The sequence below is a fragment of the Parasteatoda tepidariorum genome, chromosome 9, assembly GCF_982258835.1.
Source record: "Parasteatoda tepidariorum strain Cologne lab strain chromosome 9, Ptep-v5.0, whole genome shotgun sequence".
NCBI lineage: Eukaryota > Metazoa > Arthropoda > Arachnida > Araneae > Theridiidae > Parasteatoda > Parasteatoda tepidariorum.
The window spans coordinates 837,394-861,487 of record NC_141763.1 but is presented as its reverse complement, the minus strand read 5'-3'; the positions used below and the strand labels follow the sequence as shown (position 1 = coordinate 861,487).

General features: G+C 30.7%; 1 protein-coding gene and 1 pseudogene across 1 annotated transcript; one reads left to right on the top strand and one right to left on the bottom strand.

Annotated features, from left to right (window-relative positions):
* Positions 1-2,558: 2,558 nt before the first annotated feature.
* On the bottom strand, positions 2,559-3,377 carry LOC147803215 (uncharacterized). The gene has a single exon (XM_087150473.1). It carries the CDS (start codon positions 3,375-3,377, stop codon positions 2,559-2,561), a length of 819 nt encoding a protein of 272 aa, XP_087006599.1.
* A 3,444-nt stretch (positions 3,378-6,821) lies between these two features.
* LOC147803214 (uncharacterized) lies at positions 6,822-9,896 on the top strand (annotated as a pseudogene).
* Positions 9,897-24,094: the final 14,198 nt, after the last annotated feature.

Sequence of the window (24,094 nt, the reverse complement as noted above, 5' to 3'; positions counted from 1 at the left end):
TCCAGGGACAAGAATTCCTCATCATAGTAGATGCCATGTCAAAGTGGATAGAAGTGCGTCAGATGACTTCTGCCTCTGCAACAGTCGACGTCCTGCGAGAAATCTTTGCTACCCATGGGATACCTGAAGTCATCGTTTCCGATAACGGAGGTCAGTTTCGAGCATCGGAGTACCAGATTTTCTTTGAGAGGAATCTCGTCCGAAGGGTCATGATCGCACCAAGACGTCCGTCCGGAAATGGTCAGGCTGAAAGAACAGTCCAGACCGTCAAAGATGCCCTAAGGCGCATTGTGAAGGGGAAATTGGAGGAAGAGGCTTGCCAAGTTCCTTCTTCAACAACATTGTACTCCCACCACCACAACAGGTGCTAGTCCTGCGGAACTGTTGATGGGGAGGAAGCTAAGGACCGTCTTAGATAGACTCCATCCAGATCTGACGGCTGAGAGGAAGTTGAGACAAGAGCAAGATGCGTATAGAAAAAATGGTAGTTCTCTTCCAAGATCGTTCAGTGCCGACGATCCAGCCTTTGTGAGAAACTATGGACAGGGTCCAAAGTGGTTTTCAGCAACGGTCATTAAACCCACAGGTCCAGTTTCCTACCAAGCTGTGACTACAGGAGGCGAGGTAGTTAAACGTCATGTGGATCAAATGCGGAAACGTATTCCTGATCCGTTGACTGTTCCGTCCGACCCTAGTGTATCATCTCCACCAGCAACGAGTGTTGAGACTGAAGTACCATCTCCCATTCCTTCAAGTGCTGATTCGCAGAGTGCAGTAGTTGAACCTACAATACCAAATCAAGAGTCTTCTGTTCCAGTTCCAGAACAGACTTCCAGAAACTTGAGGCCCAGACATACCATCGTCAGGCCAAGCAGGTTCAAGGACTTTGTTCTATCCTAGGGAAAAGGAGTGTTGTGATGTCAACCGACGTCACCTTCCGTCATCACTACGAGTCGACGACGACAGCCTGTAGTTTCTGAATAGCGGCGCTGCCTTACCTTTCCAGAGAGTATATATGCCCATTCCTAATAGATGTTCATCGCTAACCTTGTTACGTGCTGTAAGCATATTATTGTTATGTTATGTTTTATTGTTTTATTAAACTTATACCTTTGTTATTATGTGTCTTATTTGGATACCACCAAGAATATCTCACAATACAATAAAAGGAATACTGGGTTCCTAATAGTAACCTAGTATTCCTTTTATTACTGTATAATGCAATCCTAGTATTTGTAATCCTAGTAACTACTAATTCATTGAGCAATTTATATAAATGTTTGTATAAGAGAAAATTATATTTTTATTTATTTAGAAGCGACGGGTTAGTTTCAAAGGAGGACGGGTACATTGTTGGACAAGCCGTCCTCGGGGACGGGTAAAATTTTTGAGTTTTTTCGAGACCTGATTTGAGTAATTTATTAAATTTCTTCCCAGTTATTAATTTGTATTTAGAGTTGAAAAAGTCGGTTATTCGCCAAGAACGTCTATCAAATATGTCAAAATTGGAATTCAAATAACTGATATTTATATGCAAGTCATTTGAAAGTTTTACAGCGGCCTAGGCCAATAGGCCCATACGCCAAATACATTAAAAAAAGGTCAACATACCCCTATATATAAAATACAAAAAATATACCTAGAAGAATCGGGATGGCAACAGGCCATTTACATAAATTAGCATAGTAATAAAATGTTTAAAAATATCAGGTCAACAGATCCTTATATGGCAGGTCAACAGACCCTTATAGCCTTAAAAAATTGTCCTATTTTACATAGCATTTTGCCTTTGGCAAGGATAGTGACAGTTAGAGGAAGGTATAAAATAATACATACCCTGAGCACCAGTATAGCTGGGGTAAAAGTAACAAAGAGACATTGCTCGACAGGGTTCTACAAATGCGACAACTATCAAGCAAAGGTGACACCAGAGTGATTAAACATTGAAAAAGTTGACGAGCTGGAGACAAAAGTACAACAAAAAAAACTTACAGTAGTACAATGTAAAAAAAACCACCACCAATGTTTAAAATTTGGAATTAAAATCAATCAACTTATCATTAGCTAAAAGGACAAGGGTAAAACCATTAGTCAGACCAGCTGACACAATATGTAAAACCAATTTTAAAAAATGGTAAAGCATTTAAAATCTGCAACAGGATAAAAGTAAACACGCTCCGAAGGCAAAAACGCACAGGGGTGCCGAAGAACAGTATAAAATCTGAGGTACATGACTTAAAAGACATTACAATAAAACAGGAGTAAAAAAAAAGTAAAAATACAGTTTAAAACAAACAAAACCTGTAAACATGACAAAGCAGACTAAAAACAAGACAGTTATAATAAGATGGTAAAGTAGTAAAATGGTAAAGTTGGTAAAAATGGGCAAGTGGTCCAGATAAAAGGGAGTTTGGCAAGGCGACAATCAATAACAAGATTAAAAGACATTAAAAGTTGTTATTATTATTTTGGACCAACACCTCCTCGAGCGTAGTTTTAATAATTTGTTTAATGATATTACGGCAAATGATACTGGCAAAAATTTGATGCTCGTTCTTCTAGAGGAAGTGTTGTTGTCGGAGTGCTCGGAACCGAGAACAGTGATATAGAAGATGTTCTACTGTTTGGGGTTGATCGCAATTGTTACATTTATCATCCTTATTGAAAAACTTCCTCTGGTTGGTCCCGAACACTCCGTGCCCCGTCAGGTATTGATTTAAGTAGAAATTTGATTGAATTCTTGTAGTTGACGGGGTCTTAATAAACTTAAAAGTCTGCCGGCCCTTATTAGAATTGTACCAATTGTACTGCCACCTTGCCATTAGAATCCGCTTGATTTCGGTCTTTGCTTGCCTAGGGATCCTCAGAACTTGGAGATCTATAATCTCGGAGCCAATGGCCTCCTTAGCTGCTTCGTCGGCCTCCTCATTGCCCTGGATCCCCACGTGGGCTTTAACACAATTCATTGTAATACCTCTGTGCCAATATGTTTTAATATTTTCAATCAGTTTTGAAATTGGTTCTGGGTCAGCCAGGGCCTGGAGGGAGGACAACGAGTCTGAAAAAATGGTAGCGCTATTGATATCATTGATCCAGATAAAGGCGGATCTCTCTGCGATAAAGATATTAGTATTGTCTGTGACTCTGGTGGAGGATTTAAAAATAGTAATACCATCCTGTTTAACAATCATTGCATGTGACGCATGGAAAATTCCAGGTGTGTCTACCTCCATCCGAGAGCCATCAGTATAGATCTCCACCCCCTGGTTACTAGGGGAACAATATCCCCAGGGCAAGGAGCGATAAAGAGATGGGTGCTCCCGGGGCGGCGTATCAAAATTCAAGGTGTTGTCGAAATCGGGAGGTAGTACATGCATTAGATCTTGTAATCGCCATCCCCATCTCACCCTCTTGGTATAAACATCCTCTATAACTTTAAGTGTTATTGGAACCACCCCCGCCAGTATCTGGATAGCCTCAGTACTGGTAGTAGCGTAGGTTTTTATATGCAAGTCATATAATTCGCACTCAGCAGCTAACTCTTTGCGGATTTCTTGAAAGTAAACATAAAATTTTGTTGAGGGAGGAAATTTTTTTTAAAGGTAATAATTAAAGATAAAGTTTCATGCGCCTACAATGAATTAAGAAATTAAAGTGATTTTTCAAGTCTTCCATTATAAAAACAATTAATGTAATTTTTCAATAATTTTGACGTCAATTTTAAATTTACCGTTAGAGATGATATAAAATTTATATTAGTTGTTGTCATAATGGACTAAAATTATTTTTTCTTCTTGGATCACATAATATGCAGAAAATGTTAAAAAATAATTTTACTAAAATAAAAAATATATAGAGAGAGAACGCTATTACACCTTAACATGATTAGATAAGTGCATAATTTAATTATAATTGTAGTTATTTTATGGTATAAATAGACATCTACCGCACTCTGCTCACTCTCCCTCAACAACCCTCAAATTGCTTTCGTATATCTCTATGCTCGTTCGCCAGTAATTGAAATAGAACAGCTAATAAATTTTATCAATTTGTCTGAAATTCAATTCGTCAGCACTCATAAAGCAAACTTCTATGTGCTTAATTGTTGAGAGAAGTACTATATACAAATGGATAATAGGTAAATGTATTTTTCAAACAGCAAATTATGGTACTATATCAATCTCCAAAAGCAAGGAATGATTTTATAAATCTGTAAAAATACGTATTTATTTATACCTAAAACAAAAAATAATTTGAAACTGAAATATGTTCGCATCTCAAAACCTTATACTTTTTAAATTTTAGGTTTTGTAGATACATAAATAGGAAGATGGGGTATAAAATGAGATAGCCTTAAAAAATTTATTAACATGTTACAAGTGTTTAAATTTTAAGTACAAAAAAGGACGATTTTGTCAATAACACGCCAAAAAAAATTATGTAAAATGAATTTCCCACTTGAAAAATATAGACACGTTGTATAAAATAACTTATGCACCCATATTAATAGTAATCGCAAGTAAACTGGCCACTATTTCACAACACAATTGCATTTAATGAAACAATAGTACCTTTGAAGAAGTTACTTAGAAACTCCCTGTCATCCCTTCCACAAGCCACACCATATAAGTGTCTGCAAGATTAACAAAAAACCTCAAGTCATAAGGGAATAAAGATTGCAGCCAATTTTGCAAAGGAAAGGACATCGTACTCAAAAACTTGGAAATTTAATTATTTTTAAAGAAGTCTCTGGCGTTAGCAAGAACTTTTTGCAGTTAAACTTAAAAGGTCTTCTAAATACAATTTGTCGACAAAATTTACTCAAATTAAGAAGAAAAAAATTCCACAATTAAAAAAAAAATTCTTAAAGTGCCCATTGCATCCTTTTCTTGAATGCAATGCACTACTAAACATAAATTAACTAGACTTAGAGTGATGCAAAAATATTTCTCTTAAACATGACAATGCCACTAAACCATACATTCAATTGGGTATAATATAGCCTACGTCACAGGTTGTGTTATTCCTACTAAATTTAACCCATGAACGGCATTTTCTGCGAGCCTAACTTCAAGCCACAAATAAACAAACGAAGTGTTCGATTGTTTAAATAGCTGCTCGCCAGATTTTATTGCATTATAAAGAAAAGTTATTGATATTCGATTTTTGATTAATAATTGATTTTGTTGTTCCATCTTAGTAAGTTAATGTTTTTAGTAACTAAATTTAAAACTCAGTTTATTAATTAAATTAAAAGTTTTTTTCTCTTCTGACAACGTGAGAAACTGGAGTGTTTTGTAGTTATTTTTCACTATTTTAATGAAAATTATTTCATTATTTTATTAATAAAGTGCGATAGGAATTGTCACTTATCTTATAAATGTGAATTACTCATTGTTTTATTAATTAAATACCCATTCAAGCTGCTGTTCGATGAGTTGGCATGAACACAAACGACATTATCGAAATTCTTTCTCAGTAAAAGTTCTTGTATTTAGTGAATAAATTTGAAACTAATTGTCTTTATTTTATCTATTTTAAAATATACTTTTTTAAATGTAAATGAGCAGTTGTGAAAATTCAGTGTCTTATGGTCACTTATCACAATAATCTGAAGTACTTACTGTTTCATAAATGTAGTGCAAATTCTTTTTTATTTTATAATCTTCCAGTTTAGAAGTGTGTTCGATGTGGTTGAATTATTTCAAAGGGATATTAAATAGATCCTTTCTGTAGCTCTATTAGTTTAAGTGATAGTATTGTTGGGTAGCTATCTTCTGTAAACTTCTCTTTTATTGTTATTTAAATGAAGAGTATTTTATTTTGATTGATTTTTATATGTTTGTTTAGCTAATCGGAGTTATATTCTTGGATTGTGTTTTTAAGAATTATAATATTGATGCTCTTTCAACAAAGAATAAATGTTTACCCGTGTCTTTTAATCTAATTCTTTTATTTGTATTTTTATTATTAGGTACTTTACTTATTTACTTTTTTTTGTTTAAATTATTGAGTATATTGCATCATAAATATTTACAAAACTAGTAAACCCCTGGCATAATCAGTACTAGTGATAAATTTTGTTACAGATTTGTGTTTATTAAATGTTGCACCTTTTTACTTGTATTTGTACATTTATTCTTATATGATATATTGTTTTCATTGTTATTTCCAGCTAACTCAGTATCCAAGATGCCATGTGCTTGTGTTGCGTATGATTGCTCCAATAATTCTTATAAACTGGAGTGAAGAAGGTTTCTTTTCATAAATTTCCATTAAATGATGAGACTCTATTGTCTATGTGGCTAGCAAAAATCAAGAGGATTGGCTTTGTGCCAAATAAATACAGCAAAATCTGTTCGGAGCATTTTGAAAATGATTGTTTTGAATATCTGCAAGGAACAGGTTAAGTTATTTTTAAAAAAAACATTTTGTTAGTATTTTTCCTAATTGTTATTGATATTCCGATTAAAAAAAACGTGTAAATAATTCATTAAAAAAAGTTTTTAAAAATTTTGACTTAGTAAAAGCTGCGCTACAATATTTATTTTGCTACTCATTTCAATCTAAAGGAAAGTAATCAATGTAGATGAAAGTAATGTACAACATTTGTTTTACTCATTAATAATCGGTTCTTAATGTTATTAGTTGAAAAAATTCATTTATTTTATTGTTTATTTATAATTCATGTATTTTCTTATCTCATCTACTATTCAGCATAATTGTTACATCACTTGAATAATTTTCCTATATTTATGTTTAGGAAGAAGAGTAATAAAAAAAGAGGCTGTACCTACAAAGTTCAGTTTCATTCCCCCAAAGTGTGACAAGAAACGAACCTTATATCAGTTTCAGTGAGTAAAAACACATGAATGCTTAATTAATAAAATAATTTTAGTTTAGTATCAGTGTTGCAGTAATATAGGAGTTTCCTCATCGGAAGGCGAACACTCTATCATACCTGCCAAGTCTCCTGTTTTTTAATGAAGTCTCCTGTATTTTATGACTATTTCCTGGTTACCTGTATATTCACGAATGTCTCTGTAGTTGTTGAAGAAATACAAAAAAGAAAAGTAATGTTGATAAAATATCCATTGGTGGAAAAAATACTTCTTTTTATTCCTCAACAAATATTGCTATAGCCAGTATTGCAGTATGTTGAGTGTTAATTGTTTAAGTTGAGGTGTGATGGCCCAGGGGATAGAGCATTCGCCTTTCAATGGGGTGAACCGAGTTCGAATCCCAGCGATGATTGGTCGATACGAATTCTGCAACCAGCTTGTACTGACCGCAGTCCTGACATGAAATGTTCCTAGTGGTAGATGGACCATAGATTATAGTCCCCTTGCTGTCAGGCTAATTGTGTAAGGTTTTCATCTTTGTGTAACTCAAATGCGGATTAGTTCCATAAAAGGAACACTCCACAAAGCAAATTTCTCCCAATACTTAATCCAGGAGTTCCATTATCTTCTGGATTTGGTTCAAAATTACAAGGCTACAGAGTTGAATCTCAGTAGTTGTAAATAGGATCGGTTAGTAAAATCTCCGTTATTTTATTTCCCCAATGTTGTCAGGTATGCTCTATTGTCGGAACCATCACAACTCTGATAGTGATGTATGCATTTAATTTTAAAATGATCATTTAATAAATGTTTTTTTTTTGGAATATAATATTCATTTGTTATAAGTAGAAATATATTCATTAAAAAATTTCCCTTCAAAACTGGATTTTTTTTATTTTTTGATAAACCACATATTCAAAGCTGGATTCAATCGTGAATTCTTACTTTATCTCATTTTTTTGTTGATAGTATTAGTATATAATGGGAAGTAGGTTTATTTTTGCATGCATATAATGCATATTTTTCTACCTATGCATTGTTTTTTTATGTAACAGCAAAAATCTTTTCCTTTTTCTCTCTTTCAATTTTAAAGAATTTTAGAAAGGGAACTGAGAAAATGGAAAAATATTGTGAATAATTTCTTCAAGATAAATATTGCCGAAATATTTCAAGTAGAATACAAGCATTGAAGATAAAGAATAACTGTGGCATAATAAAAAAAAATTTTTTGTATTATGCCATACAGTCATTATTTATCTTAACAACACATTCTAGTTATAGTTACTCTGTTTTCTACAGTCAGCCTGTGGACTGATCATAAAGACACTGTTACCAGTAAAACACTGAAGTCAAGCATGACTGGCTCTGTATTATGCTTGAAGTGTTTAATTTATCTTCATCTCTAAAAAAGAATCTTATGATATTAAACAGAATCCTGCATGGGTTGAGTCAATAATTTTGTTGGTTACATAGTTTAAAATTTGTTTTTAAACTTTTTTGTTTGCCAGTCGCATCCTTGTTATCAAGATAAGTGTTAAGATTTGATATAAATGCTGTAGATAAGAGAATAGAAATTTATATTACTGTAAACAAGAGTGACCACTTTTTTTTGTTTCAACAAAATTAATGTTTGTTTTTTTTATAATTTCAATAAATTTAATCTTTGTCTCTCAAAAAGGTCTCCTTCTACAAGTGTGGACATTGATCCAGATGACGGAGCCACAAGTAGTATTGAAGTTGATTTGCCACCAGCAAGAGAGATTGCAACTCAGGCTGAAGGTGATGTTGTGTCTGCCTTGTTGGCTGTCAATACGGCTCTGGAAGAAGAGCTAAAAAGTCTTCAGATTAAAATTTCATCAAGCCTTTTCAGAGTTGATGCCATTCCAGATGATGTTCATATGAGAGCTGTCAGCGGATTCTCTAGAAATATTTTTCACACTGTTTTTTCATTCCTTTGCCTAAATAACTGCACGAAATATGTTAATAACCTGTCTCCTATAAATCAGTTTTTTCTTTTTCTTGTTTATCTTCGTACTGGTGTATCCCAGAACTTTTTATGTATTCTATTTCAGATTAACAAAACAACTGTTTCTAAAATTATTAACCATCAATCTCATATTATTTTTTCTAAATTAAAATCTGTTGATATCTGGCCTTCTCGTGAATCTGTTAATAAAAGTATGCCTTTAATTTTAAAAAGATTTCCTAAATGTCGCGTAATAATTGATTGCACCGAATTTCCTATCCAACAACCATCTAGTCCTCTTCTTCAACAACAGACCTTTAGTCATTATAAAAATACTAACACCCTAAAAGCTTTAATTGGCATAACTCCTTCCGGTGCCATCTCCTTCATATCTGATCTCTGGGGTGGCTCAATTTCTGATAAGTCCTTAAATCTAAATTACTGGAAAAATTAGAGAAAGAAGACCTTATATTGGCAGATAAAGGCTTCAAGATAAGCAAAGAGTTGGAAGAAAAAGGCTGCCAACTTGTTACGCATTTAGTGGACAAAATTCAATTTTCTCTTGAGTAGTATCAAATCACCGAATCCATGTAGAAAGGGTCATAAGACGAATTAAAACATATAAAATTTTTGAAGGGAAAACTTTGGCCCGTCGTTGGTACATTCTTTTTCATTGTTGCTTTTTTTGCCAACTTTGGCAACCCATTAATAAATTTACAGAATTATTAAAAAAAAATCAATTTTATTGTATATATTTTGTTGTATTATTCATTTATTATATTTTATTTGTATATATTTTATTTTGTTGTATTATCCTTTATTAATTTTATTTGTATATATTTTATTGCATTTGTTGTTTTGTATATATTAAAGCATGGAGACAGTATATATTATAACTGTAAGATATATATTATTTAACTCAAAGCTTGCTCTTTGACTTAGTTTAAAATACATAATTAAGTTTATTTGAAATTACTTTAAATGTTTTTAGATCCTAGAGCGTTTTTTCCTCATGAATAGTGTGTGAAGTATCATCCTTTGAGTCATCAAAAAATGAATTGCTAAATAATTGACTCCATTGTAGCTGATGTTAAGTAAAACTATGCAGCTCTTTGGGGTCAGTCATATTTGGCCAAGAGTTAATGAAGCAGAAGCAAGAGTGTTCTTCCGATGATAATTGCCACGGTATGACTTTTTTTTTCTATTTATATGTATGTAACAGTTTAATAAAAAAAAATTATTGGTGCGTATAAAGTAAAGTTACTCATGTATAAAAAATGATAGATTGAAATATTCGATATATTGTACCAGTATTTGGGTTTGGATATAGTCATGATTAATATTAGTTAAATGATTGATCTTTGTAATAATTAAATTAAGGCCGAAAATATATAAGAGGTAAATAATTAAGGGGGACGTGATCATTAAGGAAAGTGGTTGTACAATGCTATCGTGGGAAAACAATAACCCAATAGGTCCAAAGGGTCACAAAATGTGAGGTTTGAACAAATTGGATAAATTGGTATCACCAAATTTAGAATAGTGGTGAAATTGAGATAAATTAATAATTAAGGAAAAATACAATAATGACATGCCAGATACAAATATATTAAATATATATATTATACAGTAAGATGATGTTTCCAATAAGAAAATTAAAAGTTTCCTTAACAAATAAAAAAGTACTCACCACACACATACAGAAGGACATGATAAATCATGAAAATAGAGGCAAATAAATTCTCCAGCACAGGATTAAATTAACATATCATTTTATTTAGTAACATACATCTTTCAACACATCTACCAACACAAGAAAGGCATTTTATTAAAATGGGTGACGGGAGAACACAGAAGGCGTCATAGATAAAAGTAAAATATAAAAGATCGAGTAATTTTAAGGTTAAAATAAATATGAAAAGAAAACTTAAATTTGAGAGGGCTTTTAATGTTAAAGAAAATTAAGGGTATAAAATGTTGATTTTACATTTTACAGAAAATGATTACAGCTTTGGATTTAATTTAAAGTAAAGGTTAAGAAAAAATATAAAAAGAAATCCCTCGATACGGATCGAAGTCTGCATCCCGAAAAAAAAAGGGTAACCCGCCCGAAGGCTCGAGAAAAAGAGAATGTATTCCAAGTGACTTAAAAATTCCTTAACTGGTATAGGACCAGAAAAATTAGGACCAATTAAAATTTAAAGAGGTGGAGAGTTTGAAATTTAAATGAAAGAGATTGGCTAGTTAGCCCCCCTAAAATTAAAGGAAGAAAAAGAAAGGCGTGAGTAGAGGGGTTGGTTTACTTTCCCCACAGTAAGTGCGATGACCGCAATGACCATGAGAAAGGTCAACAAGAAAGTTGAAAATAAAAAAATGCTAAATTGTAAAAAAAGAATAACGTTTAAAGAAAAATTAAAGCTTAGGTAAAATTAGATATTAAATTGTCACATTACATTAAATGTAAATGTGACAATGTAGTTATCCAGCATATTAATCCAAATTTAAAGATTGATATTTTTTTTTTTTTTTAATGTTAAAAGTGTTTCATTGTTTCAGTCATGTTATCCTAAACTTTTTAGGCTTGCCTTTTTTTATACAGAAATTTATTATTATTTTTTTGACAATGTAGTTTATTAAAAGTTGTTAAAGCTTCTAAAATTAACTATTTGAACAGAGCCAGAGTTTACTAAAAAATTTCATCAAACGACAATAAAAGCATAATTTTTATTTAAAAAGTATTAAGAGAAAAACAGTTTTAATACAGTTCTTTCAAAGTGTAACATTCAATTAATTAAAATTAATAGCTATTCAATTGAATTTATAATTGATTTTTATTTGTTTGTTTAATTTTTGAACTACTAAAATAGCATTTAACTTTGTGAATTTGTTTTAGAAAAATGTAAAAAAAGGAAATAATGTCTGAAAGATAACTTTTACCAAAGAAAGATTCTTTTACCAAAAAAATAAATTAATAAATATTTGTTTTTGCATGATGTATATTTAGCCCTGAGAAAATTCTATAACTTCACTTTTAAACAGAGTCTCAAAAATAAAAACCAAGCAATATTTAATAATAATTTTGACTTGTCTGAAATAATAAAAATGAAATTGGCACATAATTTTATAGGTTCGTTTCAAAAAATTTCTATAAAATAATCATCAAAAACTGTATCTCAAAAGAATATATTGGCCTGCTTTATCTTACATAATTTCTTTGAAATCACTGAAAAATCAATAGAATGAATGGTTTTGCTTTTACATGTACAATTCAACTTTCAAAATAAATTTTAAAAAAAGGAAAAATTGTGAAAATTTTAAATTATAACTAAAACATCTATGCGATGAAATTTGAAATAGTTGGAAGTGCCAGGTAAAAAAAATCACATATGTACAAAACAGAAACTAAAAATATATGCAAGTATAATACAATTTAAAACAACATTATAAAATATTTAAAAGGCCAAGTTTCAGTTCAGTTGCTAATGTTTTTAAAAATAAAATGCTCATAAAATGACAATGAATAAATTAAAAAAATTTTGAAACTATTTGAAAAAATAGTGATATTTGAAGCACAAGGTAACAAGAAAGAGGTGAATACGATTTTCCAGAATCATTAATTCGCGTATAAGCAATACAATATAAATATAATACAAATTGCTTACTATTAAAATAATTATAAAGTATATACTAGCTCATGTTTGAATTCAGTTGCCTAATGTTTCGCTTTTACATGTACAATTCCATTTTAAAAATAATTTTTTTAAAAAAAAGGAAAAAATTGAAAATTTTCAATTATATCATAATAAATCTTTGCGATGAAACCTGAAATAGTTGGAAGTGCCTAGTAATATAAATTGCATATGTACAGAACAGAAACTCATAATATATATAGGTATAATACAATTTTAAACAATATGAAATATATAAAAGGCTACGTTCAGTTAAATCTTAAATTAAGTTAAATCATCATGATAAATTTATTATTTAAAATATTCAACATAAAAAGATTTTTAGAATGAAGAAGGAATATTTTTATTTTTTGGCATAAGGCTATTGAGTAAAAGAAATGAGAATGAGTAATATTTAATGATATGCTTGATATATAATTATGTTAATTTTGAAAAATTAAGAACTTATATTCTAGCTTGAAAAAAATTATACAAAGATTTCTCCAAGCTAAAATATAGACTCTTTTATGGTTAATAAAGGCAAATAAAACTTAAAATAAAAATCTTTTAATTTTAAAAACATTCCTTCCCACATGGATTTGTTGAAAATTATTCTTTCAACAAACACAGGCTCATTCTCTTTAAAATATAAAACAAAATAACATTCATTGATATTTGCTAATGCCATTTGTCCTTGAATCTGATACATGTAGGCATGATTATCACGGAGTTTAAAGCCTTTATTTTCATCAACTTCAAGACAAAAATTCTTCCTTAACATTACTAAAGAATTTAAACTTAGTTTAGTGGGATTATAAACACATTTAATTTCCACTAGAATGGGGTCTCCAGGAGCATACAAAAGGCCATCTAGAGAAGCACCCAAAAAGGGATAAAATGGATTCACAATAAGTCCCGTGTTCCTGAAAGTATAATCAGAAAACTTGTGAGCAATAATGGTTTTCACAGTCACGTCCATGAGCCACAGCAGGTATATGGGATAAATCCTTCGAATTACCTTCATATAACTGCTGAGCCAAAACATCATGACCTGAAACACGGGTGCAAATCCTGTGGAAGTTCGAGGCAGTTAAACGAATTAAACGCTCCATGTATCACTCTGACTTTGTTTTACTGTTGACTTTTCAACAGCAATTGCTTCATCCAAAGTGACTATTACCTTATTGTGCATGAACAAGTTCAGCACAATCAGGTATAATAGTATGCATACCCCCAATGACCAATGCAGGTAGAGGTAAGCTTTTACTATATGCTAAATCATCTTTGTCACATTGTGAAGGATTCACAACGTCAAAGATAGGAGCATTTAAAGACATAGCATTTAGGGTACTAAAATTTAAATCAGTAGACACATTTGAATTGAGAAACTCATTGGCAACGAAAAAATTTTTTGGTTCTCGCTTCACTGCCTTCTTCTGGTGCCATCTCACTTCAGTAGGGGCAGCATATAGCTTTTCCGCACTGTAGCTTTGAATTGCATAGAGCAATGCAAGAGAGTGCTTGCAAACAGCCAGCTCTACCCCTCCAGCACAATCGCACTTGGCGTTTATAACCTGAAAAAAAAATTAAAGAGTAATAAATTTCAATAAGTAAATATATTATCAAATATTGGCAAAGTTTTTTTTTAGTACAGTTCTTTGATACATATTTTAATCTTCTTTACTGTTAAAGACATAAGGTTTCACAACTTTTAACTCAAGCTTTATAAACTATAAATGCAACAGTAATATAAAAGAAAAAAGTTTATTAATCATTTTGTTTTCACACACATTTATTTACCATCTTCATTAAGCATATATAAATTACCTATTATAAATTTATAATCAGTAAAAATTAAAATTTCATCTGACTTTTATATTTAAGAAAATAAAACTGAAACACTTAATGGTCTTCCATGTTTTCATAATAAGATTTATAGAAAGTGAAATTAAAATGACGTATAATTATAATGAATACCTACCAGTTACTTCTCCCATTTTTTTCAAATATTTTACCCACGAAAAAAGGCTTTATTTTTAGATAAATAATCTTAACTTCATATTTTTAATTTCACAAAACAAATTAATCTAAAAATATGAAAAAAAGCATATATAAAGTTTTAGCTTATTTTTTTTAAAACAAGAAAATAAAAATGTTTAAATTTGTTAATGTATTACTTAGTAAAAAAAAATTCTAAATTAAATTAAAAAGTTAATCATATAAAGCTCACAACTCTGACAAATTTATGCTGCACAATAAATTACATAAAATTAAATGTGCATCAATAAGTTTTAATGAAAACAGTTTCACTTTAAAAAAAACTCACTTAGTGTTCCAAAAGGGGTTTTTTTAATGTGGCCCACCCAATAAAACCCGGGGTTCAAAGTGGGCCCACTTGGCGAACACTGGAAATAGCACATGTGAAATGCAAAACGAAATTTAAAATAATACATTACAGCAAAATAATGAACCAAAGAAAATTCAAATTTAGGTTTTATAATAAATACTAAGTTAAAGTTTGACATAGACATATATCATAATTAAGGGGTGCACAACCTATGTCGTGCGGGTCACATGCGGCCCGTCGACTGTTGATGTGCTGCTAGCAGAAATTTCTGAACGCATTAAGAATTTATTTTAATTTGGTTGTTGTTTAAACATTTTAAATTTTCTTTTATTAAATAATTTCATTCAAATTTATATTACTCTATAAAATACATATTTTTTTCTTTGCACTTTCATTCTAGTAGCTTCTTTTTGATTAAAATTTATATCACACCTCCCAATATTTAGGTACATATGTATATATATTGATAAATGAATTATTGTGAAAAATGGAAAAAGTTTTTTAAATAAATGTATCAGTGTTTTTAGTTTTAAATAAATTCAAATAATTAAAAGCATTTAATTTTCTGCAAATATTTTATTAAGTTTACTGATATCTAGTGCTTAGAACACAAATATTTAGATAAAAATCATCATATTTGTTGTTAACATGACTAAATATGCATGCGGACCTTCGGTACTCCACTTGCTGTGGCCCTTCACTCAAAAAAATTTTACACCCAATCATAAATGATTAAGTATTTATGCATTAGAACAAAATCATAACAAAGATATGGGGAGTGGAAAATCCTAAAAAATATAGTTAAGATCAATGAATATGAAGCACTCACCTTATTCGAATCTTTGGCATTCCAACTCTATAAATTTTGCTCACTTTCATCTCCGCTTTGCATTTAGCTTGAATAACGTAAAACTCCTTCACAAACTTCTATTTTAAAAATAAAATGCTCACGAAACATTTTTGCAGCTTTACTGTGAAGGGTTAAAAAGTTTAAAGAAACATCAGGAGCAATTTTACTGTTCACTAACTCGCAATATTCCATAATGTTACTCACATCGAATCCTATCAACCTTAATGGAATTCTCTCAATAGAATCCATTCCTTAAAAAATATCAATGTTTTTCTACAAAAAATAACGTAAAATAATTTGCGCATGTAAAATATCGAGCAACAATAACTAACACAACTAAATAAACAACAACAACTGAAACAAATAACAACAACTACTAATAACAACAACTAAATTCCATTCGTTTAGCATTGCGTCATGTGTTGTTCCTACTAAGTGGAAGTAGAAATTTGGCTAAATCTTTTCATGCTAGCTCTTTTGTTACGAGAGTTTGATTTTGTGATAGACATAGTTAGTAAAGTTTGTTTGTTAGTTAATTTGAGGGTAGTCATAGTTAGCAAAAAAAAACATTTCGGATAGATAATATGATGAGTAACTGATAGTGGTTTGGGTTAATCCGTCCATTCTTCAGAAACACGAATAATACGGTAAATTTTTCTTGAATATTACGTAGTTTTTTGCGTTAACTAATAAGCCATAATAAGTATAATAAATGGCATGATATAAAGTTGGAAAATATTTATTTTAAATTACAGTATCCGCTAATAATAAATCTTACTTTTCTTAATATGTAATTTAAGCGAGTATTATCACTTAATCAAAACTTTTACAAATGGCTAAGGTATGCGGGTCTACGTGGAGATAAGAAGTTAGATACATCGGAAAACGAAAGTCTTAAAGTATGGTATATGAAATTGCAAGAAACTTGTAACAAATCGTTTTCGAAAAGTTGTTTTAAATGTTTCGGAAACAAACTTGCCAGAGGAAGTCCGGTTGTAAAATTAAAGACATGACAACTGATTTTAAGCGCAAAAAGATCCCCCAAAACATTTGAGATGCTAAAATGAATTGAAATTAAGTATTATCTGGACAAATAATTTAAAGGTGCTTTGCTAAAAGTGAAGCATTGGTAGATGGAAAAAAGGGAAAACAATCAGAAGATCAACATAAACCTATCAAGAAGGCGGAAATTAAACAAAGAAGTAAACGATATTATAGATGAAGTAGCAAACCAAAAACGAATAAAATATCCAGATAAAGGAAGAGGGTTAATGACGATATGCTAAAGAAGAAAACAAATATAGGGTAGACTCTGAATCATGAAGAAAAGAATATGTAAATATATTTGAATATACATAAAAATAAATAGGAAAAAATTCAATTACATTAACAATTACATGCAAAGATTTAAAAATTCAGTTACATGCAAAGCAACAAAGTAGCAAATGCGAAATTATTATATTCTTCTTCAGGAGCGCAACAGCCCTTTGCAGGCCTTGGCTGCCTCAACAGCACGCCTTCTCCAGCTCCTTCTGTCCATGGCAACTCCCCTCCAGTTCTTAAGTTTTAGGACTTTGAGGTCGTTTTCGGTGTCGTTGAGCCATCGAGTAGATGGTCTACCTCTAGAGCGGGACCCCTGAGGGTTCTTGAAGGTGGCAATTTTTACAGGGCTATCTTCAGAGCCTCTCCAGATATGGCCGAGCCATCTTAAATTATTAATTATTATATTGGCAAAATGTAAAATGAAATGTTATCGTGTTGACGTGGTTGGAAAATTTTGTCACTGAAACTGTAAGATGAGGACGAAAAATTTGATAATGTGGTTAATGTTGGTGAAAATGAAGATTCAAAAAATAGTTGCTGAAGTTATAAGAAAATTTGAAGAAAAATTCCTGATTTTAAAAAATAATGAATTCATGATGTAAGTTACATAGCTAAAACTTAATGTTCTTAAATATTATTAACAGCAAAATCATTCATCAAAATTTCTAGCAAAAGCCAAAATTAGAATAAATATTCTAAAGTGAAATTGTTTAGCAAAGATTGTGAAAATATATATACTAAACGAACGTAGCGTCAGCAAGAATGTTGATTTGTATGTAGGTACTTCTATACTGTTACAATGGCAAAGTTATTTATTTTTACCGAGATTAAAAAAGTTGAACTAATACATTATGTAGAGCTATATTGTACATAGTTTTAATTTGTGCAGACATTAGTTTTATGCGTAGCAACAATTAAATAAAGATTTCGGCTAGTAGGTTATGTAGGGCGTTATAAATGTTTGTTGCTCACAGTTAAGTTTGTTGCTCAAAGTTATGATTCGTGATTTTTAAATGACGCAAATTAACTCTTCAATTGAGAAAAATTTGCCAGAAAAGATGCGCATTTTTTATTTGTCGGCTAAATATAAATAATTTGAAGCCTTCTTATGCTATTAATAAATTTAAAGCAAAGAGTGGACAATACTAGAATTCAGCGATAGCAAGAAATACGCATAGAAAAGTTAACATACTAAGCAGAAGCTTGCATGCTTGTGAGAAAAGGGAGAATAAGTTTTTTTGAATAGATGAAACTGGAACATGTGGAGAAATGTTTGTATCATGGTTGAAGACGGCAAGCAACGAGAATATTAGTTTTTATATTACGACAAATGCTGTATTGAGATCTTCAAAATGTTCAAATTTTTTTTTAATTTAATAAAGTTTTGAAATTACTTCAAGTCAAACAGATTTATCTGTACCATCAAAAATAACTAGTTTTTCTGAACTGTTACTGCAGGCCTTGACGGCAAGTCCTGACACTTGTTAAGAAATATCGTGTTAAAATTTAAATTAAGTTTAATTTACCGTACTAGAAATAAATGGCCCATGAAAGAGATCATGACATTATGTTTGAAGGTTTACTGTCGATAGAAACATAGGCATCAAAATATTTCTGCACTCTGAGCATGAAAAATACAAAAAAGTCATAGAACTAAGAACAATTTAAATAGATTTTGTACTAGACGTCCCTCTGGAATAGAACTACAGAACTCTCATTCGTGGTGGTAGTGCCTTTTTTTTTTAATTAAATTTTGCACATGATATATGAATATGAAGGCTAAATATAAAGACATATTTTCTTATATTAAATTACAATTCTATTTATTTCTCAAAAATGCTTATTTAGGATGTAGTAGGAATGTTCTTCCTTAATCTAAACCTATATTCAATTTTATGAGAAAATTACAAAGCAAAAATAATAATTACCACGGGAATAACTGAGCAAAATATAGATAATTTTTTGCCAGATTATACAAAAAGATGATTTTGGTGGAAATATAAAATACTTCATTCGACTTATATACAAAAAATCTCCTTCAGTTGGAAATAGATTGTGAAGCATATGCTAAAGTGAAGAAATAAATTAAATATAGTATTGAAATAGCAGTTGCTAGAGGCAGTATAAAATCTTCCTGTTGTAAAACCAGTAAGCGAGAGTAGTAGGAAATTCATTGAAAATTCGATGGTATTGTTTTGACACGAAATTAATTACCTTCGATGAGAAAGTAAAAAAAAAAAGTTAAACATTTTGAATAATTTCCCAGTGAGATAAAAATTGCTTGATTTAAATTATTCAGGAAAAAAAAAATACGCGTAAAAAGGGCTGTTAGGATTCAAATATGAGAACATCTGGAATTTATAAATCACAAATTCCTGTACCAGCTGTAAAACACGACCGATTGTAATTGTTAATAAGCACATTAAAATAGGATTAAAAAAACTGTAATTTTTGGTTTCATACTTCATTTGTTTCATATTTCATTGAAACGTTAAAGAGATTTATTACATTCATTTATTAAATTAATAAAAGAAGTTGTTTCATTTTGAAGTATTTTGATACATTTTAAACCTTTAATAGCTAATATGGAGTTTAAAAAAAGTTTGTAGTTGTTTCATTATGAATTATCACATGCTGGAGGTTGCCCGATTTTCCATAGAGTCTTACACGTGATGAGCTTATGATGAATTAAAAAAGAAATATTTGCAATATTATAATACCAATATTACTGAAAATGTTTTTATAATATCCAAATAGATATGCTGAATAATCAAATTTTATACTGAATATGCTGAATCATCTATTAATTTCTAAAAATATATTTATGCATTTTAAGCTCCATTCCACAAGTGGCACTTTCTTTGATTATTACAGATATTCTATTTTTTGACTTAAAAAAGAACATTTTTTTAATTAACAAAGAAAATATTCACTCTATAAAGTCATGAAGAGTACATAAAATTTCTGCATTGTTTTAAAGAAAAAAGCTACATTAAAACACATTTAATGTTAAAAATGTCCCACACGTAATCATGGAATGATACAATGTTTGAAGTCGATGCAATTGGTGAAATGGTCTATATTGGCCTATATTTTTTAGCTAATTTACTTTGCTTAGTGCAACTGAACACTAAAATCGTATTGTTATTCTGAAAGACACTGGTTATTTCTCTTTAATTTAAATCATGGTTTTATGTCCATTAAGTCCTTGGCGCTATGCAGCCTAATTTGACTTTTATGTAAAAAACATGCATTAATATTAAATGAAGAGATAGTTTACAATAGAGACTTTGAAAAAAGTGCACTACATATTACGAATTATTTTTAAATGATTTATAAAATTCCATCACACACACATCAAAGACCACTGGTTTGGAGAAGATTCTGTCAATACCCCATCGTAAAAACCCGTCTACTACACAGAAAAATTAGAATATAATGTCAAGAAGAATCCTGGATGAATTTTATCAATACCATAAATAATACAAAAATCAAAAGAAATTTGGAATAAAATTAAAGCAATTTATCTGGACAAAACAAATTAAAAAATAAAGCAACAAATAAAATAAGTTATAAAAAATAGAAATTAATAATAATAAAATAAGTAAGGTAAATTTAAAATTGATCACAATGAAAAAAAAATAAAAAAGTGAATTCATATCTTTCTATTTTAATCAATACTGCCCTTTAAAAAAAGTCATCGAATAAAGAACATCAAACCACTCAGCGCCCTGAGTCGTACGAAGCTGTCAGATTTTTCCGCGAAGTGGCGTGAAAAAAGTTATTAGTTAAGAATATCATCCTTGTAAGTTAAAAGATTTAATTTTTAGATAATGACTTACAAATTTGTTTTTCTAATAAATGAGTAAATTTGGCCTACATGGGAAATGGAACTGAAAGGGTTTATCTGGAAATACGCTGCTGGACAATTGCTAAGGACGGATAACACTATCATCCATAGCAACCACAAAATGCAAGAAAGCAAAATGTGTAAAATTAGAATAAGTGCGGGATATAGTAAGAAGAGTTATGCGTATGCAAATTTTTTTTCCACGTCTGTTCATCACGTGATAGCGCTATTAAGATCTTGAAAGGTTTTGACGCGTGTGGAGAGTTTTACAGGAAAGATTTAGTTGACGAACTTGAAATTTTCGGCATGTCTTCCCGATATCATTTAGATGATTTTAAGCCTGGCCGAATTATTGGAAAGATCGAAGAAGGGCGAAAAATAACAGATGTTGCCAGGAAGTTCGACATCGCTCACAGCGTTGTTTCACGGCTGTGGAAATCATTTAAAACTACTGGTAGTAGGCGGCACGGTCGTGGTAGAAGTACGACGCCTGCAGAAGACAGATACATCGTCCTATCCGCAAAAAGGAACACTACAGCTCAGCAGGTGGCAAATCAGTTTCTTGCTACCACCGGAAAGCAGATCTCCCGAAAAACTGTTGCCAGACGTTTGAGGGGAGGAGGACTATACGCCCGCAGACCTGTTGTGTGTGTCCCATTGACCAAACGGCACCGTACTGCCCGTTTGCAATAGTGTCATGAGCATCACAATTGGACTGAACAGGACTGGGCATGCGTACTATTCTCAGATGAGAGTAGGTTCAGTCTGTCATCGGATTGTAGACGCCAATTGATCTGGCGTGAGAGTGGTACTGGTTATCGTCCAGGAAATATCCAGGAAAGGGACCGATATCCGACATGCAGTGTCATGGTGTGGGCCGGCATCATGAAAAATGGCCACAAGGGCCTACATGTGGTTGTGAATGAGACTATGACGGGCCAACGATACTTTGATGAAGTTCTACTTCCTCATGTTCGTCTTTTCCGTGGTGCTGTCGGTGATGAATTTGTTTTTATGGATGACAGCGCAACATGTCATCGAACACTCGCTGTTCAGGATTGTCTAGACAGCGAGGGTATTCAACGCCTCGTATGGCCATCACGTTCTCCAGATCTAAACCCCATTGAAAATGTTTGGGATGCTTTGGGGAGGTAACTTGCTGGTCGAAACTATCCTCCGACAAACAAGAACACCCTCATCCGTGCACTGACAGTGGAATGGGATAAATTGCTTCAACAGCTGCTGGATAATGATGTGCAAAGTATGATACGACGTGTAGAATGTAGCATCACACTCCACGGTGGACATATACCGTACTGACTTCTTTCTTCAAGTTGCCTGCTGACATTTAGATGCATTGTTCCATTTTTCCGTACGCAGCATCAAATGAACATTTTTTTTTCTTTTAAATGTTTCATAGCTTTTGTACTTTCCAGAACAATGAATATTCTTTATTCTAATGTCTGAACAGTCTGGCAACTATATTTTATCATACTAGGCCTCAAGCCTCGCTTAATGTTATGCTACATTGCAATTTGTGATCCGTCCTTAGCAATTGTCCAGCAGTGTATCTAAACAAATAAAAAAAATAGTTATGATTCAGAAGAAGAAACATATTCTTATCTTATGAAAGATTTTGAACAGTTTTTCAAACAAAAATACGCTTTAAGAATTAGTATTTTTAAAAGCTGAAAAAAAAATGAAATATTACATTTGAAATAGATAAAATGTTTTCTTCATTACATTTTTCAAATTCGTGTGCTTTAAAAAGAGTTTAAATTATAAATATTTTACAATTAAATATGCGATTAGTCTAATATCCCTAGTAATATAAAGATATCTTACAGAAAAGATGATGGAATTTAAAATTCTTTTATAGATTACTTTATAAATGTTAAATCAAATCATAAGTATAAAAAAATGTTCCCTAATAAGTGGAGAACATTATTTGTAAAAAATTTGCTTCTTTAAAAGAATTAAACTAATTAGAGGAAATAAAACAAAATTTACTTGATTAAATTAGTGACAAACTATATAAGAATTACAAATATAAACCTGTTATAGTTGAATTATTAAATTTATATGTATTAAATTATATGGAAATGAAAATAGTTATGAATTTTTTTTTTTATTCTATAGGTAAATTCTATAACAATGATTTTAAAAACAAAAAAATAATAATAAATATATAAATAATGATTATAATAAAACAGAAATAAATCTGACTTTTTTGATTCCAAATTATGAAATCAATCAATTATATAAGAAATATATTGTAAATCGAAAGTATAATGTAACTAAATTTAATAAAATTATATCAAAGCAGTATCATAATGTTTTAAAACTTATTTAGAAATTGAAAACTGTTGGAAACATTTGTAAACAAGTAGACATTTCAATACACAACTCATTATTAGGTAAATTCTTTTACCCAAAATTAAAGCGTACAGAAAAAGCTTTCGAAAGTTAGCTAGAAATAATAACATAGAATTTAAACAAAAAATCAAATATCACTTAGTGTACGAGTAATATTAATATGATTTGAATGAAGAAAAAGAGGTAAGCATCTAAAAATAGTTAATGATGAAACAATTTCGAGTTATTTGAATAAAAAATTGTGATAATTAATGCTTAGCTATGTTTATAACTGCCCTTTCGAAACAAAATCCTGATTTGCTATGTGATGAATTATAAAAAATCTCTTTAAAAGATATCAATGAAGGACGGTATGAAATTACAAAAAACATTGGCAGAAAAATTACATGAATTATGCAATATACTGTGTAGAGAAAATTTTAATGAAAAAATATACAATGTGATAGATGTTTTGTAGAAAATTCTAATTGTGAAGGAGAGTAGGTGTTTTGTAAAACATGTTTTAGACAATGTAAATGTAAAGAAATGTTTAGATGATCATAATATGCTATATAAAAATGAAAGTTACGTCCGCAAAATGTTTAAAATGCAAATGTAACATTAATAGAAGTGAAACTCCTTAAAAGTATAAATGTGAAGAAATGAAATGTAAAAAGTTTATTTGTTTCGAACAAGAAGTAACGAAGGAGATAAATGCGACGCTAGTTAAAAAAAAGAAGAAGAAAAATCCCTTTTGTAGGTATGGTTGTTTTAAATAGCTATTAATCAACAAAAAAACACCATTTTTTACTGTTACTCAGATAATACAGAAATATTTTTTCGATTTCAAAACAAATAACTAATGAAGTAAATCATGATTGCAATTGTAGAGA

Excerpts from the sequence above, each read along its gene's own strand:
- LOC147803215 (XM_087150473.1), bottom strand. The coding sequence starts at position 3,377 with ATGCATGTACTACCTCCCGATTTCGACAACACCTTGAATTTTGATACG.